This window comes from Penaeus japonicus, unplaced genomic scaffold, assembly GCF_977035675.1.
Source record: "Penaeus japonicus unplaced genomic scaffold, GWHDUDI00000001_assembly GWHDUDI00000001, whole genome shotgun sequence".
Lineage (NCBI taxonomy): Eukaryota > Metazoa > Arthropoda > Malacostraca > Decapoda > Penaeidae > Penaeus > Penaeus japonicus.
The window spans coordinates 51,989,244-52,002,852 of NW_028234403.1; the positions used below are offsets into that span (position 1 = coordinate 51,989,244).

Consider the following 13,609-nt stretch of genomic DNA (forward strand, 5'->3'; position numbering starts at 1 on the left):
TCCTTTTCCTCTTCCTCCTCCTCCTCCTCCTTAATGTCTAGATTGAATTAAATGCTCAAATCATTAACTTATCAGTCATTAGATCAGGTATCTTCACTTCAGATGAATGAGCGAAATTAAACGATATCCTATTCGCGTCGGAGCAATTAATGAATGAACGAGTGAATAAATGAATGACTTAGCGTAGAAGTGAATTAATGAGTGGTTAAGTGAGGGAATAAAGGGGTGAAGGAGTGAATAATGAATGAAGGAGTGAATAAGGGAATATATGAGTGGATAAGTGAGTAAACGAGTCAATAATGAAATCAAACAGTGAACAAGCTCGTGAATGAATAAACGAATAACTGAATGAATCACAGAATTAACGAATCACCGAAGCAAATAAACAAAGAATAACCCGGCGACCCCTCTGCCCCTTCCTTCTTTCGCACACAGAGTCCTGGACATCTCCTACAACGAACTGCCTGTGCCTGCCAACAACGCCTGGCAGATGCTCCCACGTCTGCGCGAACTGTACATGCAGAAGAATCCTATCAGGTCCCTCACCAACACATCCTTCACGGGACTCGAGCGCCTCGAGATCCTTGACATTAGGGACTTCCCCTTGCAGATCTTCGAGGTGAGGTTTTGCTCGCGTTTCCTTTCGTTTTGTTTCGGTTTCGTTTCGTTTATTTATTGTGTTTATTTTGTATTTTTTTTTCTCTACTGTATTTGTTTATTTATTTATTTATCGTCTTATTTGTAGATTTCTACTTCTTGTGGATTGTGTAAACGAAATCATATTTGAGAAATCAGATAAAAAGTATGCAAAAATGCAATGCAGTCCAAACTACAATCCAAAACAGAATATCCCTCAACAATTTTGGATCATCCCATCCCCCTCTCCCCACCCACCCAATCTCTCCTTCTCACCTCTATCCAACCCACATCCACTCCTCCTACACCTCCCCCCCCCCCATAAACCCCAACCCAACCCCATGCAACCCCAGAACCTCCCCCTTCACTCCTATACACACGACTATAACCCTCCTCCTCCTCCCCCTCCTCGTTGTCGTCCTCCTCCTCCTCGTCCTCCTCGTCCTCCTCCCCCTCCTCCTCCTCCTCCTCCTCCCCCCTCCCCCTCCTCTTCCTCCCCCTCATCCTCCTCCTCTCCCTCCTCTCCTCCTCCCCCCCCCTCCCTCCCTCCCCCTCCTCTTCATCCTCCCCTCCTCCCCCTCCTCCTCCTCTTCCTCCCCCTCCTCCTCCAACTCCTCCTCCTCCCCCTACACAAAACTAATAGAACCCAATCTGAACCCCAAACTAGGCTGGCTGCTTCACCTCCCTGACCTCGCTCCGACGGCTGTTCATGACGACCCACCCGCAGATCAACAGGTTCAATCTAGCCAGAGCGCTACACAACGTCCCTTCTCTCCAGGAACTTATTCTTGAGGTATTTTTAGAACTGATTCTTGAGCTATTCTTCTCATTCTGGAGGTAGTAGTGGCCGTAGTTGTAGCAGGAGGAGGAGGAGGAGGAGGAGGAGTAATAGTGTTTAGATGGAAAAATAGTAGAAGTAGTAGTAGTAGTAGTAGTAGTAGCTTTTAAGAAATATATAATTTAGTAATAATTGTGGCATTAAAGGTAGTAGTAGTAGTAGTAGTGGAGATTGTAGTAGTAGCAGTAGAGGTAGTAATTGCAGTAATATTAGTAATAGTAGTAGTGGTAGTAGCAGTAGTAGTAGTAGTAATAGTAGTAGTAGTAGTAGTAGCAATACTATAATAGTAGTAGTAGTAGCAATACTATAATAGTAGTAGTAGTAGTAGCAATACTATAATAGTAGTAGTAGCAGTAATAGTAGTAGAAGTATTTCTAGCAGTGCAAGCAATAATGCTGTTGACAAGCTGCTTAGATCGGGTCCCCTCCAGGTTTGGTGGCAACATTACTGGGAATGGGAATAATTGTGTTGTGCGAATTGGGAGTTGGTTCAGTAGGACTTATTTTTCTTCTTCTTTTCTATGGGTGTCGATATTCATTATCCAGCTATCCAGCTACCTTGGTACAGACATAAAGAAAGAGAAACATAAAGATATAAAACAGAGACAGATAAGTACACGGCAACGGACCCCCCAGTCCTCCCCCCTCCAAAGGCCTAACACCTGCTCCCCAACGCCCAGGTGGACGGGACGCTCAACGCCGAACTCATGAACTACGGACTCCCTTATCGCCTGACTAACATCACTCTCATGGGACCGCGCATGCGCAAGATTTCGCCCACAGCTCTACAGGTGGGTTATTTTGTGATTTTTTTCTTTCTTTCTTTCTTTATTGACATCGAGATATTGATTTTTGGATGAAATAGGAACAGTGATTGATAATTTTATCGGGGGTTGACGATTAAAATCTTAATAAGTTATGGTTTGCCTGTGTGTGTGTGTATATAACAAATCATAACGATTATTCCATCAAATGAAACACTAATTTGTATTCAACTGTATTCAACCCGAAGTACAGCTGAAAAAAATCTTTATTAGGCTTAATTCATTCAGCAATCTATCTAGACACTCTAACGCCTTGACCTGATTGCAGGAACTGCGATCAAGAGAATTGCAACTTACTTTCTACCGAACTCACATGGAAGAAGTTCCACGAGACGTCTTCAAGAATCTTGGGAGAGTCAAGTAAGCTATATATATAAATCAGTAATCTTATTGATTAAACAATAAACAAGTAGCGAGTTTTCATCAATTGCAATTAACAAGAATGATAAATAAAAGAAATAAAACTATAAAATAATCAAACGCGTAAAAAGTGAATTGCCAATTGCACCAGTTAATAAGTAAACTTATGAATAAATGAATTAGAATCAACTGCAAATAAATCTTCCAAACTATTTGTAGATAAATAAATAGATCATATGAATAAATATACAACAGATCAAAGAATATAAAAAAATATATATATAGAGACAAAAAAGAATATATGAATGAACAAAGAACCACAAATCAAAATAACTCAATCAAACCAACAGAAAATCCAGACCAATGAAAAAAAAAATACAGAATACAAAACACATCCAAATACAAGCACCCCTCAACATGCATCCCCCCGCCCGCAGATACGTTGCAGTGGCAGCAGAGAACAACCCGATGACAAAGCTGGGAGAGCCGTCCACCACAGGGTACCCGGGGGTCCCCAATTCAGTGTTCCTCACCGACCTTCGCATGCATAATAATCAGCGGAATTGTGACTGTGGCATCGGGTAAGGGGGTGTTATCTTTATTATCATTGTTGATATCGTTATTATCATCGTTATTCTTATTATCATCATCATTATTATTGTTTTCATTATCATTACTATCATCAATATTTTCACTATTATTATTAGCATTTTCATTGCTATCATCAATATTTTCACTATTATCATTATCATTTTTTTATTATACTTATATATATTACTATCATTACTATTATCATTATCTTCATTATGATTATTATTATTCTGATGATTATTATTATTATCATTATCACAATCATTATCATCATTACTATCATTATCATATTTTCATTATCATGATTAGCATTTTCATTGCTATCATCAGTATTTTCACTATTATTATTAGCATTTTCATTGCTATCATCAGTATTTTCACTATTATTATTAGCATTTTCATTGCTATCATCAGTATTTTCACTATTATTATTAGCATTTTCATTGCTATCATCAGTATTTTCACTATTATTATTAGCATTTTCATTGCTATCATCAGTATTTTCACTATTATTATTAGCATTTTCATTACTATCATCAATATTTTCACTATTATTATTAGCATTTTCATTGCTATCATCAGTATTTTCACTATTATTATTAGCATTTTCATTGCTATCATCAGTATTTTCACTATTATTATTAGCATTTTCATTGCTATCATCAGTATTTTCACTATTATTATTAGCATTTTCATTACTATCATCAATATTTTCACTATTTTTATTATTATTGTCATTGCTATCATCAGTATTTTCACTATTATTATTAGCATTTTCATTGCTATCATCAGTATTTTCACTATTATTATTAGCATTTTCATTGCTATCATCAGTATTTTCACTATTATTATTAGCATTTTCATTGCTATCATCAGTATTTTCACTATTATTATTAGCATTTTCATTGCTATCATCAGTATTTTCACTATTATTATTAGCATTTTCATTGCTATCATCAGTATTTTCACTATTATTATTAGCATTTTCATTGCTATCATCAGTATTTTCACTATTATTATTAGCATTTTCATTGCTATCATCAGTATTTTCACTATTATTATTAGCATTTTCATTGCTATCATCAGTATTTTCACTATTATTATTAGCATTTTCATTGCTATCATCAGTATTTTCACTATTATTATTAGCATTTTCATTGCTATCATCAGTATTTTCACTATTATTATTAGCATTTTCATTGCTATCATCAGTATTTTCACTATTATTATTAGCATTTTCATTGCTATCATCAGTATTTTCACTATTATTATTAGCATTTTCATTGCTATCATCAGTATTTTCACTATTATTATTAGCATTTTCATTACTATCATCAATATTTTCACTATTATTATTAGCATTTTCATTGCTATCATCAGTATTTTCACTATTATTATTACCATTTTCATTGCTATCATCAGTATTTTCACTATTATTATTAGCATTTTCATTGCTATCATCAGTTTTTTCTCTATTATTATTAGCATTTTCATTGCTATCATCAGTATTTTCACTATTATTATTAGCATTTTCATTGCTATCATCAGTATTTTCACTATTATTATTAGCATTTTCATTGCTATCATCAGTATTTTCACTATTATTATTAGCATTTTCATTGCTATCATCAGTATTTTCACTATTATTATTAGCATTTTCATTACTATCATCAATATTTTCACTATTATTATTAGCATTTTCATTGCTATCATCAGTATTTTCACTATTATTATTAGCATTTTCATTGCTATCATCAGTATTTTCACTATTATTATTAGCATTTTCATTACTATCATCAATATTTTCACTATTATTATTAGCATTTTCATTGCTATCATCAGTATTTTCACTATTATTATTAGCATTTTCATTGCTATCATCAGTATTTTCACTATTATTATTAGCATTTTCATTGCTATCATCAGTATTTTCACTATTATTATTAGCATTTTCATTGCTATCATCAGTATTTTCACTATTATTATTAGCATTTTCATTGCTATCATCAGTATTTTCACTATTATTATTAGCATTTTCATTGCTATCATCAGTATTTTCACTATTATTATTAGCATTTTCATTGCTATCATCAGTATTTTCACTATTATTATTAGCATTTTCATTACTATCATCAATATTTTCACTATTATTATTAGCATTTTCATTGCTATCATCAGTATTTTCACTATTATTATTAGCATTTTCATTGCTATCATCAGTATTTTCACTATTATTATTAGCATTTTCATTGCTATCATCAGTATTTTCACTATTATTATTAGCATTTTCATTGCTATCATCAGTATTTTCACTATTATTATTAGCATTTTCATTGCTATCATCAGTATTTTCACTATTATTATTAGCATTTTCATTGCTATCATCAGTATTTTCACTATTATTATTAGCATTTTCATTGCTATCATCAGTATTTTCACTATTATTATTAGCATTTTCATTGCTATCATCAGTATTTTCACTATTATTATTAGCATTTTCATTGCTATCATCAGTATTTTCACTATTATTATTAGCATTTTCATTGCTATCATCAGTATTTTCACTATTATTATTAGCATTTTCATTGCTATCATCAGTATTTTCACTATTATTATTAGCATTTTCATTGCTATCATCAGTATTTTCACTATTATTATTAGCATTTTCATTGCTATCATCAGTATTTTCACTATTATTATTAGCATTTTCATTGCTATCATCAGTATTTTCACTATTATTATTAGCATTTTCATTGCTATCATCAGTATTTTCACTATTATTATTAGCATTTTCATTACTATCATCAATATTTTCACTATTATTATTAGCATTTTCATTGCTATCATCAGTATTTTCACTATTATTATTAGCATTTTCATTGCTATCATCAGTATTTTCACTATTATTATTAGCATTTTCATTGCTATCATCAGTATTTTCACTATTATTATTAGCATTTTCATTGCTATCATCAGTATTTTCACTATTATTATTAGCATTTTCATTGCTATCATCAGTATTTTCACTATTATTATTAGCATTTTCATTGCTATCATCAGTATTTTCACTATTATTATTAGCATTTTCATTGCTATCATCAGTATTTTCACTATTATTATTAGCATTTTCATTGCTATCATCAGTATTTTCACTATTATTATTAGCATTTTCATTGCTATCATCAGTATTTTCACTATTATTATTAGCATTTTCATTGCTATCATCAGTATTTTCACTATTATTATTAGCATTTTCATTGCTATCATCAGTATTTTCACTATTATTATTAGCATTTTCATTGCTATCATCAGTATTTTCACTATTATTATTAGCATTTTCATTGCTATCATCAGTATTTTCACTATTATTATTAGCATTTTCATTGCTATCATCAGTATTTTCACTATTATTATTAGCATTTTCATTACTATCATCAATATTTTCACTATTATTATTAGCATTTTCATTGCTATCATCAGTATTTTCACTATTATTATTAGCATTTTCATTGCTATCATCAGTATTTTAAATTCTTCGTCGACTTTTCTTCCTTTCCTCCCGCCACCTCCAATTCTTCCTCCTCCCCCTCTTTTTATTCTTTCTTCTTTTCGCCTTCCTTCTCCTCTTTCTATTCTTCTTCATCCTTCCCCTCCTCCTCCTATTCAACAACGTTTCCATCCCCAACCATCCATTTTCCAGTCTTTCTTATGCAGTCTTTCTTCATCTTACCATACTCTACCTCCACCTCCTCTTCTTCCACCTCCTCCTCCACTTCTCCCTCCTCTTCCACTTCTTTCTCCTCTTCCACATCACACCCGTCTCCTCTAACCCCCTTCGCCTGCCTCCTTGATATAACTAGACCAATTAACAATTATTGTCTCGCCTACCTATTTCATATAAATTTGTAAAAGCGTTTTTTTTAAGAACAGTCTAGTTTTAACCTAATCTTAAAAGGGCCTCTTTTCGGAAGAGGTTTGTGCAGGCCGAATGGAAGCGAATCTCACGTAGACAATGCGAGAGAATCCAACCTGAAAAAAATATTAATAACTATGTTATTTATTATAGAAAGAATAACAGAGTCTGCAAATCTAAGACAGTTGTTAAAAAAAAAATCTATTGATAATGATAATGAGTAAAGTAGTATAGATGTGTAATTATAGGCCTACATACGTCTTCCTAGAACAATCATGTAGTTATTTCACCCTCTGGAAGAAATCTGGTGTTCAGAAATTGGCGTTTATAACGTCTGTAGTTGATTACAGTACTGTATCATCCTTGCACATGATGTACCTTAACCTCTTGTATTATTTAACGGTTATATATAAGTAGTGTTTCTTTGAGATTACTTTCTCCATATTTATCTAAAAAAGAAAAACAAGAACTTTTCACGTGTTTGATTTCATCTTTCTCTCTTTCTCGCAACGGCAATAGTCAACACAAACATGCTATAATGATACATAGTAAATTGGTATGTGAATACAGTCTTGGTTTAACGAACAAAAGGTTACTCATGTATTCTTGTAGTGTAGTGTATGTGTATTTTTCTCTTCAAGACCCTGGATTGCACACCTTCTTGCATTTATTGATACCTGAAATATCTATCTTTAGTAAACTATCTTTTTACTTAATTCACTTCGTGTATAGAAAATAAATCTATATGATAATACTGTGTTTGTTTCATACCTCATGGGAAAGCAACTGAAAACAACTGAAAATGCACATCAAAAGCATTAAAAGTACACTGAAGATATATATGGATAACATATATAAATTGATTACCCCCCCCCCCCCACACACACACACATAAATAAATGTGTTTTCTCATAGACTGAACAAATTGAATAATAATATACAATAAAGATGTATAATAGTAATTCAAATTCAGATTATATCTTACAACTTTATCCAAATCAAAGCTTTGCACTTCTAGGTTGGTGCATAATACATATCCTATACATATCCTAGCTTAGTAATGAGTTTTGTCTCATTGTCTGTTGTATATACGACATATATTTACCATATATGCTGTCAGATATATATGTCTGATTATATGATAACAGTTGTCATCATTATTTGTTGATTTTGATACTATCATTATTATATACATTATCATTATCATACTCAATATTATCATCATTATTATTACTATCAGTATCATCATTACTATCATTGTTGTCATTATCATTTTACTACTATTATTATCATTATCATTCTTAATGATTAGTGTTGTTATTATTATCCCTATTGTTATTATCATTATCAGTGTCATCATTATGATTAGTCTCATCATGATTAAAAATAATGGTAATAAAAATTATAATAGTGAAAATAATGATAAGAATGATAATAGAAAATGAAAAATTATAATAATACTGATGATAATAATGATGATAATGATAATAGTAATAATAATAGCAATTATAGTAATAACGATAATTATGGTAATAATAACATTGATAATGATAATAACAATGATAGTGATAATACTAACAATGCTAATAATAATGATGATAACAATAACAATAATGATAATAATGATGATAATCATAATAATGGTAATAACAATAATCATCATAATAATGGTAATAACAATAATCATCATAATAATGGTAATAACAATAATCATCATAATAATGATAATGATGACATTAATGATAATGATGATAGTGATAATAATGATAATGATGATATTAATGATAATGATGATAGCGATAATGATACTGATAATCATGATAATGATGATATTATTATCATATCATTATTATCATTATGATGATAATGATAATTGTAAAAATTATAATAGTAATGATAATAAGGAAAATAATAACAATATAATAATAATGATACTAAAAATGATAGTAATGAAAATAATAATGATGATGGTAATGATAATAATTAAAATGATAATAACAATAATTGTTAGTAAAGATAATAATTGATATTAATGATAATAATTATAATAATGATAATAATTATAATGATAATAATAATAATAATAAAAATAGTGATAATTATAATAACAATAATAATAATAATAATAATAATAATAATAATAATAATAGTGTAGTGACCTGGACAGCAGCCTCCGAGTCAGATGACAATCCTCCGAGTGGCATCCTATGGGCCCTGCTCTCATTTGGCGCCACCGATATGTGTTAATGGCTCGTCACAAGAAGCGTAACACAATAACTTAACGGAACAATAAGATATAATAAATGTAAAGATGTCCACATATCAGATACTGCAAATAGTTATCTTTTTCTTCATATACTTGGAGTCATTATAGTCCAGCGCGCAACTCATACCTCGTATTTCCATTACCCACAATTCCCACACCCACGTAAAAGGCAAGCACCAGTCTCACACAGGCGGTTACTGACGTAGCTGGACACTGCGTTGGGTAAAGACCAAGCTCAGATCGAGTCAACACTCGTTGGCACATTCTCTCACGAGTCGGCACACGCTGGCACAGGCGGGCTCGCGTCACTGCATACAAGCCCGGCGTAGCATCTGCTCCGCAAAACTGGCGTATCCTTATCCTCACACAGGGGGAGTCTGCTGCCTACCATAGACCCAACAGCACCGCTCTGGACTTGGCTTGTTTGTGAAAGCCGGTCGTTATATTTACTGAAATCGCTGTGAATAGACCCACCCAGGCTTTCGATCGCCTAAAAGATAAGCATAGGTGATCAATTTATCGGTGTAAGAAACCTTTAGTATAAGTTAGATACTGGGCTATTTCATGTCAGTTATATTATTTGTGGATTGTTTTTATGTGTCGCTTTCTTTTGCTCTTAATAAAGCTTCTGTTTTAAGTTTAATTAGTTTCTTTTATTGCTCAGGGATATCCATCCTATCTGTTATCATTAAATCGCCACCTGTTATTCAGTCTTAATAAGATATACAAATTGCCTCTGTCTTAACAACAGTTAATGAGTGATGCTCGCGCCTACCTCAGATGACCTCATAAGATAATAGCATTGTCATCCGTAATTACTTACAAGCTGTTTGTAAGACGCTACTATAGTAATAATGGTTAAGTTAATGGTAATAATAACAATGATAACATAATAGTAAAACCACTAATGATAATAACACTATCAATGATAACAGCCACAATAAAGTTAATGACAATAATAATTATCTTGATTTGACGCAATACAGCGAAACTGTTTGTAACTCAGCAGAAAATTAGGGGGAAAAGAAGCAACAAGTGTAGCCTAATATCATTATCATTATCACTATCATTAGCATTAGCATTAGCATAATCATAATCATCATCATCATCATCATCATCATCATCATCATCATCATCATCATCATCATCATCATCATCATCATCATCATCATCATAATCATAATCATAATCATCATCATCATCATCATCACTATCACTATCATTATCGCTATTGCTAATACTATCATTGCCATTGTCAATGTCATTGTCATTGTCATTGTCATTATCTTAGCCATAGTCATAGTCATAGTCTTAGTCATAATCATAATCAAAATCACAATCATAATCACAATTACGATTCTAATCAAAGTAATAACTATGAATGTAATAATAATGACAATCATAACCATAACCAATGCCATAACCACAACAATCCTAAGATCGTAATCATTATCCAACATCGAACAAGAATATTCAGATTCCCCTCCAATAAAATGTATACAAAAAAAAAATGCCCTTTATACACGATGAGTTTCATTTCATTTCAAGTAATTCCTTCTCCCTGTTCCTCTCGCGTGCCAAAGGACTCCAGGAATCCTACTCCGAGTTCCTCCTTGGTCATGTCAAGGGGGATGGTGATATTTTAGTAATAATGATAGCGATGATAATAACAATAATGATTATGATGATAAGGGTGATGAGGAAAATAATATCAGTGATATTGATGATAATAAGGATGGTCATGATGATGATAATGATGATAACAATAATTATTATGATTATTATTACTATTATTATCATTATTGTTATCATAATAGTAATAAAGATAATGATGATAGTAATGATAAGGATGATTATAATGATAAAATAATGATAATGATAATAATAATAGTAATAATAATAACGATAATGATAATAATGATGATAAAATAATGATAATGATGATAAAATAATGATAAAATAATGATAATGATGAAATAATGATGATGAAATAATGATGATAAAATAATGATAATGATGATAGAATAATGATGATAAAATAATAATAAAATGATGATAATGATGATAAAATAATGATGATAAAATAATGATAACAAAATGATGATAATGATGATAAAATAATGATGATAAAATAATGATAACAAAATAATGATAATGATGATAAAATAATGATAAAATATGATAATAAAATAATGATAATGATGATAAAATAATGATGATAAAATAATAAAATAATGATAATGATGATAAAATAATGATAATAAAATAATGATAATGATGATAAAATAACGATAATGATGATAAAATAATGATGATAAAATAATAATAAAATAATGATAATGATGATAAAATAATGATAATGATAATAAAATAATGATATGATAATGATGATGAAATTATGATAAGATAATGATAATGATGATAAAATAAAGATAAGATAATGAAAATGATGATGAAAGAATGATAATGATGATAAAATAATGATAATGATGATAAAATAATGATAAGATAATGATAACGATGATAAAATAATGATAATAATGATAAAATAATGATAATGATAAGATAATGATAATGATAAAATAATGATAAAATAATGATGATAAGATAATGATAATGATGATAAAATAATTATAAAATAATGATAATGATTATAAAATAATTATGATAAGATAATGATAATGATGATGAAATAATGATAATGATGATAAAATAATGATAATGATGATAAAATAATGATAATGATGATAAAATAATGATAATGATAATGATGATAAAATAATGATAATGATGATAAAATAATGATAATGATGATAAAATAATGATAATGATGATAGAATAATGATAATGATGATAAAATAATGATAATGATGATAAAATAATGATAATGATGATAAAATAATGATAATGATGATAAAATAATGATGATAAAATAATGATAATGACGATAAAATAATGATAATGATGATAAAAAATGATAATGATGATAAAATAATGATAATGATGATAAAACAATGATAATAAGATAATGATAATGATGATAAAATAATGATAAATTAATGATAATGATGATAAGATAATGATGATAAGATAATGATAATGATGATAAAATAATTATAAAATAATGATAAAATAATTATAAAATAATGATAATGATGATAAAATAATGATGATAAGATAATGATAATGATGATAAAATAATGATAATGATGATAAAATGATGATGATGATGATAAAATAATGATAATGATGATAAAATAATGATAATGATGATAAAGTAATGATAATGATGATAAAATAATGATGATAAGATAATGATAATGATGATAAAATAATTATAAAATAATGATAATGACGATAAAATAATGATGATAAGATAATGATAATGATGATAAAATAATGATAATGATGATAAAATAATGATAATGATGATAAAATAATGATAATGATGATAAAATAATGATAATGATAAAATAATGATAATGATGATAAGATAATGATAATGATGATAAAATAATGATGATAAGATAATGATAATGATGATAAAATAATGATAAAATAATGATAATAATGATAAAATAATGATGATAAGATAATGATAATGATGATAAAATAATGATGATAAAATAATGATAATGATGATAAAATAATGATAATGATGATAAAATAATGATAATGATGATAAAATAATGATAATGATGATAAAATAATGATAATGATGATAAAATAATGATAATGATGATAAAATAATGATGATAAAATAATGATAATGATGATAAAATAATGATAAAATAATGATAATGATGATAAAATAATGATAAAATAATGATAATGATAATAATGATGATACAAATATTGATGATAATAATAATGATAATAATAATGATAATAATAATGATAAAAATAATGATAAAAATAATGATAATAATAATAGTAATAATGATAATAATAATAATAATGATAATAATAATAATAATGATACAAATATGGATGATAATATTAATGATAAAAATAATGATAATGATAATAATTATGATAATAAAAATATGAAATGATAATTAATAATGTGAATGTAATAAGTGATAATGATATTAATAACTGTATGATTAATGCATGAAATATTAATGATAATAATAATGATAATGATATAAAATGATAATGAGGATAATAATGATAATGATA

The 13,609-nt window shown here is 28.9% G+C and overlaps 1 protein-coding gene across 2 annotated transcripts in view; it reads left to right on the plus strand.

Annotated features, from left to right (window-relative positions):
* Positions 1–3,261, plus strand: part of LOC122249069 (leucine rich repeat containing G protein-coupled receptor chaoptin) — a 406,934-nt gene extending 403,673 nt beyond the window's left edge. The window contains exons 10-14 of one of the 2 annotated variants that reach the window (XM_086542216.1): positions 436–619; positions 1,304–1,429; positions 2,154–2,264; positions 2,566–2,657; positions 3,095–3,261. In XM_086542216.1, coding sequence (XP_086398342.1) covers positions 436–619; positions 1,304–1,429; positions 2,154–2,264; positions 2,566–2,657; positions 3,095–3,242 — 661 coding nt within the window. In that variant the 3' untranslated portion in view covers positions 3,243–3,261. Of the gene's footprint in view, positions 1–435; positions 620–1,303; positions 1,430–2,153; positions 2,265–2,565; positions 2,662–3,094 lie in introns of those variants that run through there. The other variant, XM_086542220.1, reaches the window with a different exon arrangement.
* Positions 3,262–13,609: the final 10,348 nt, after the last annotated feature.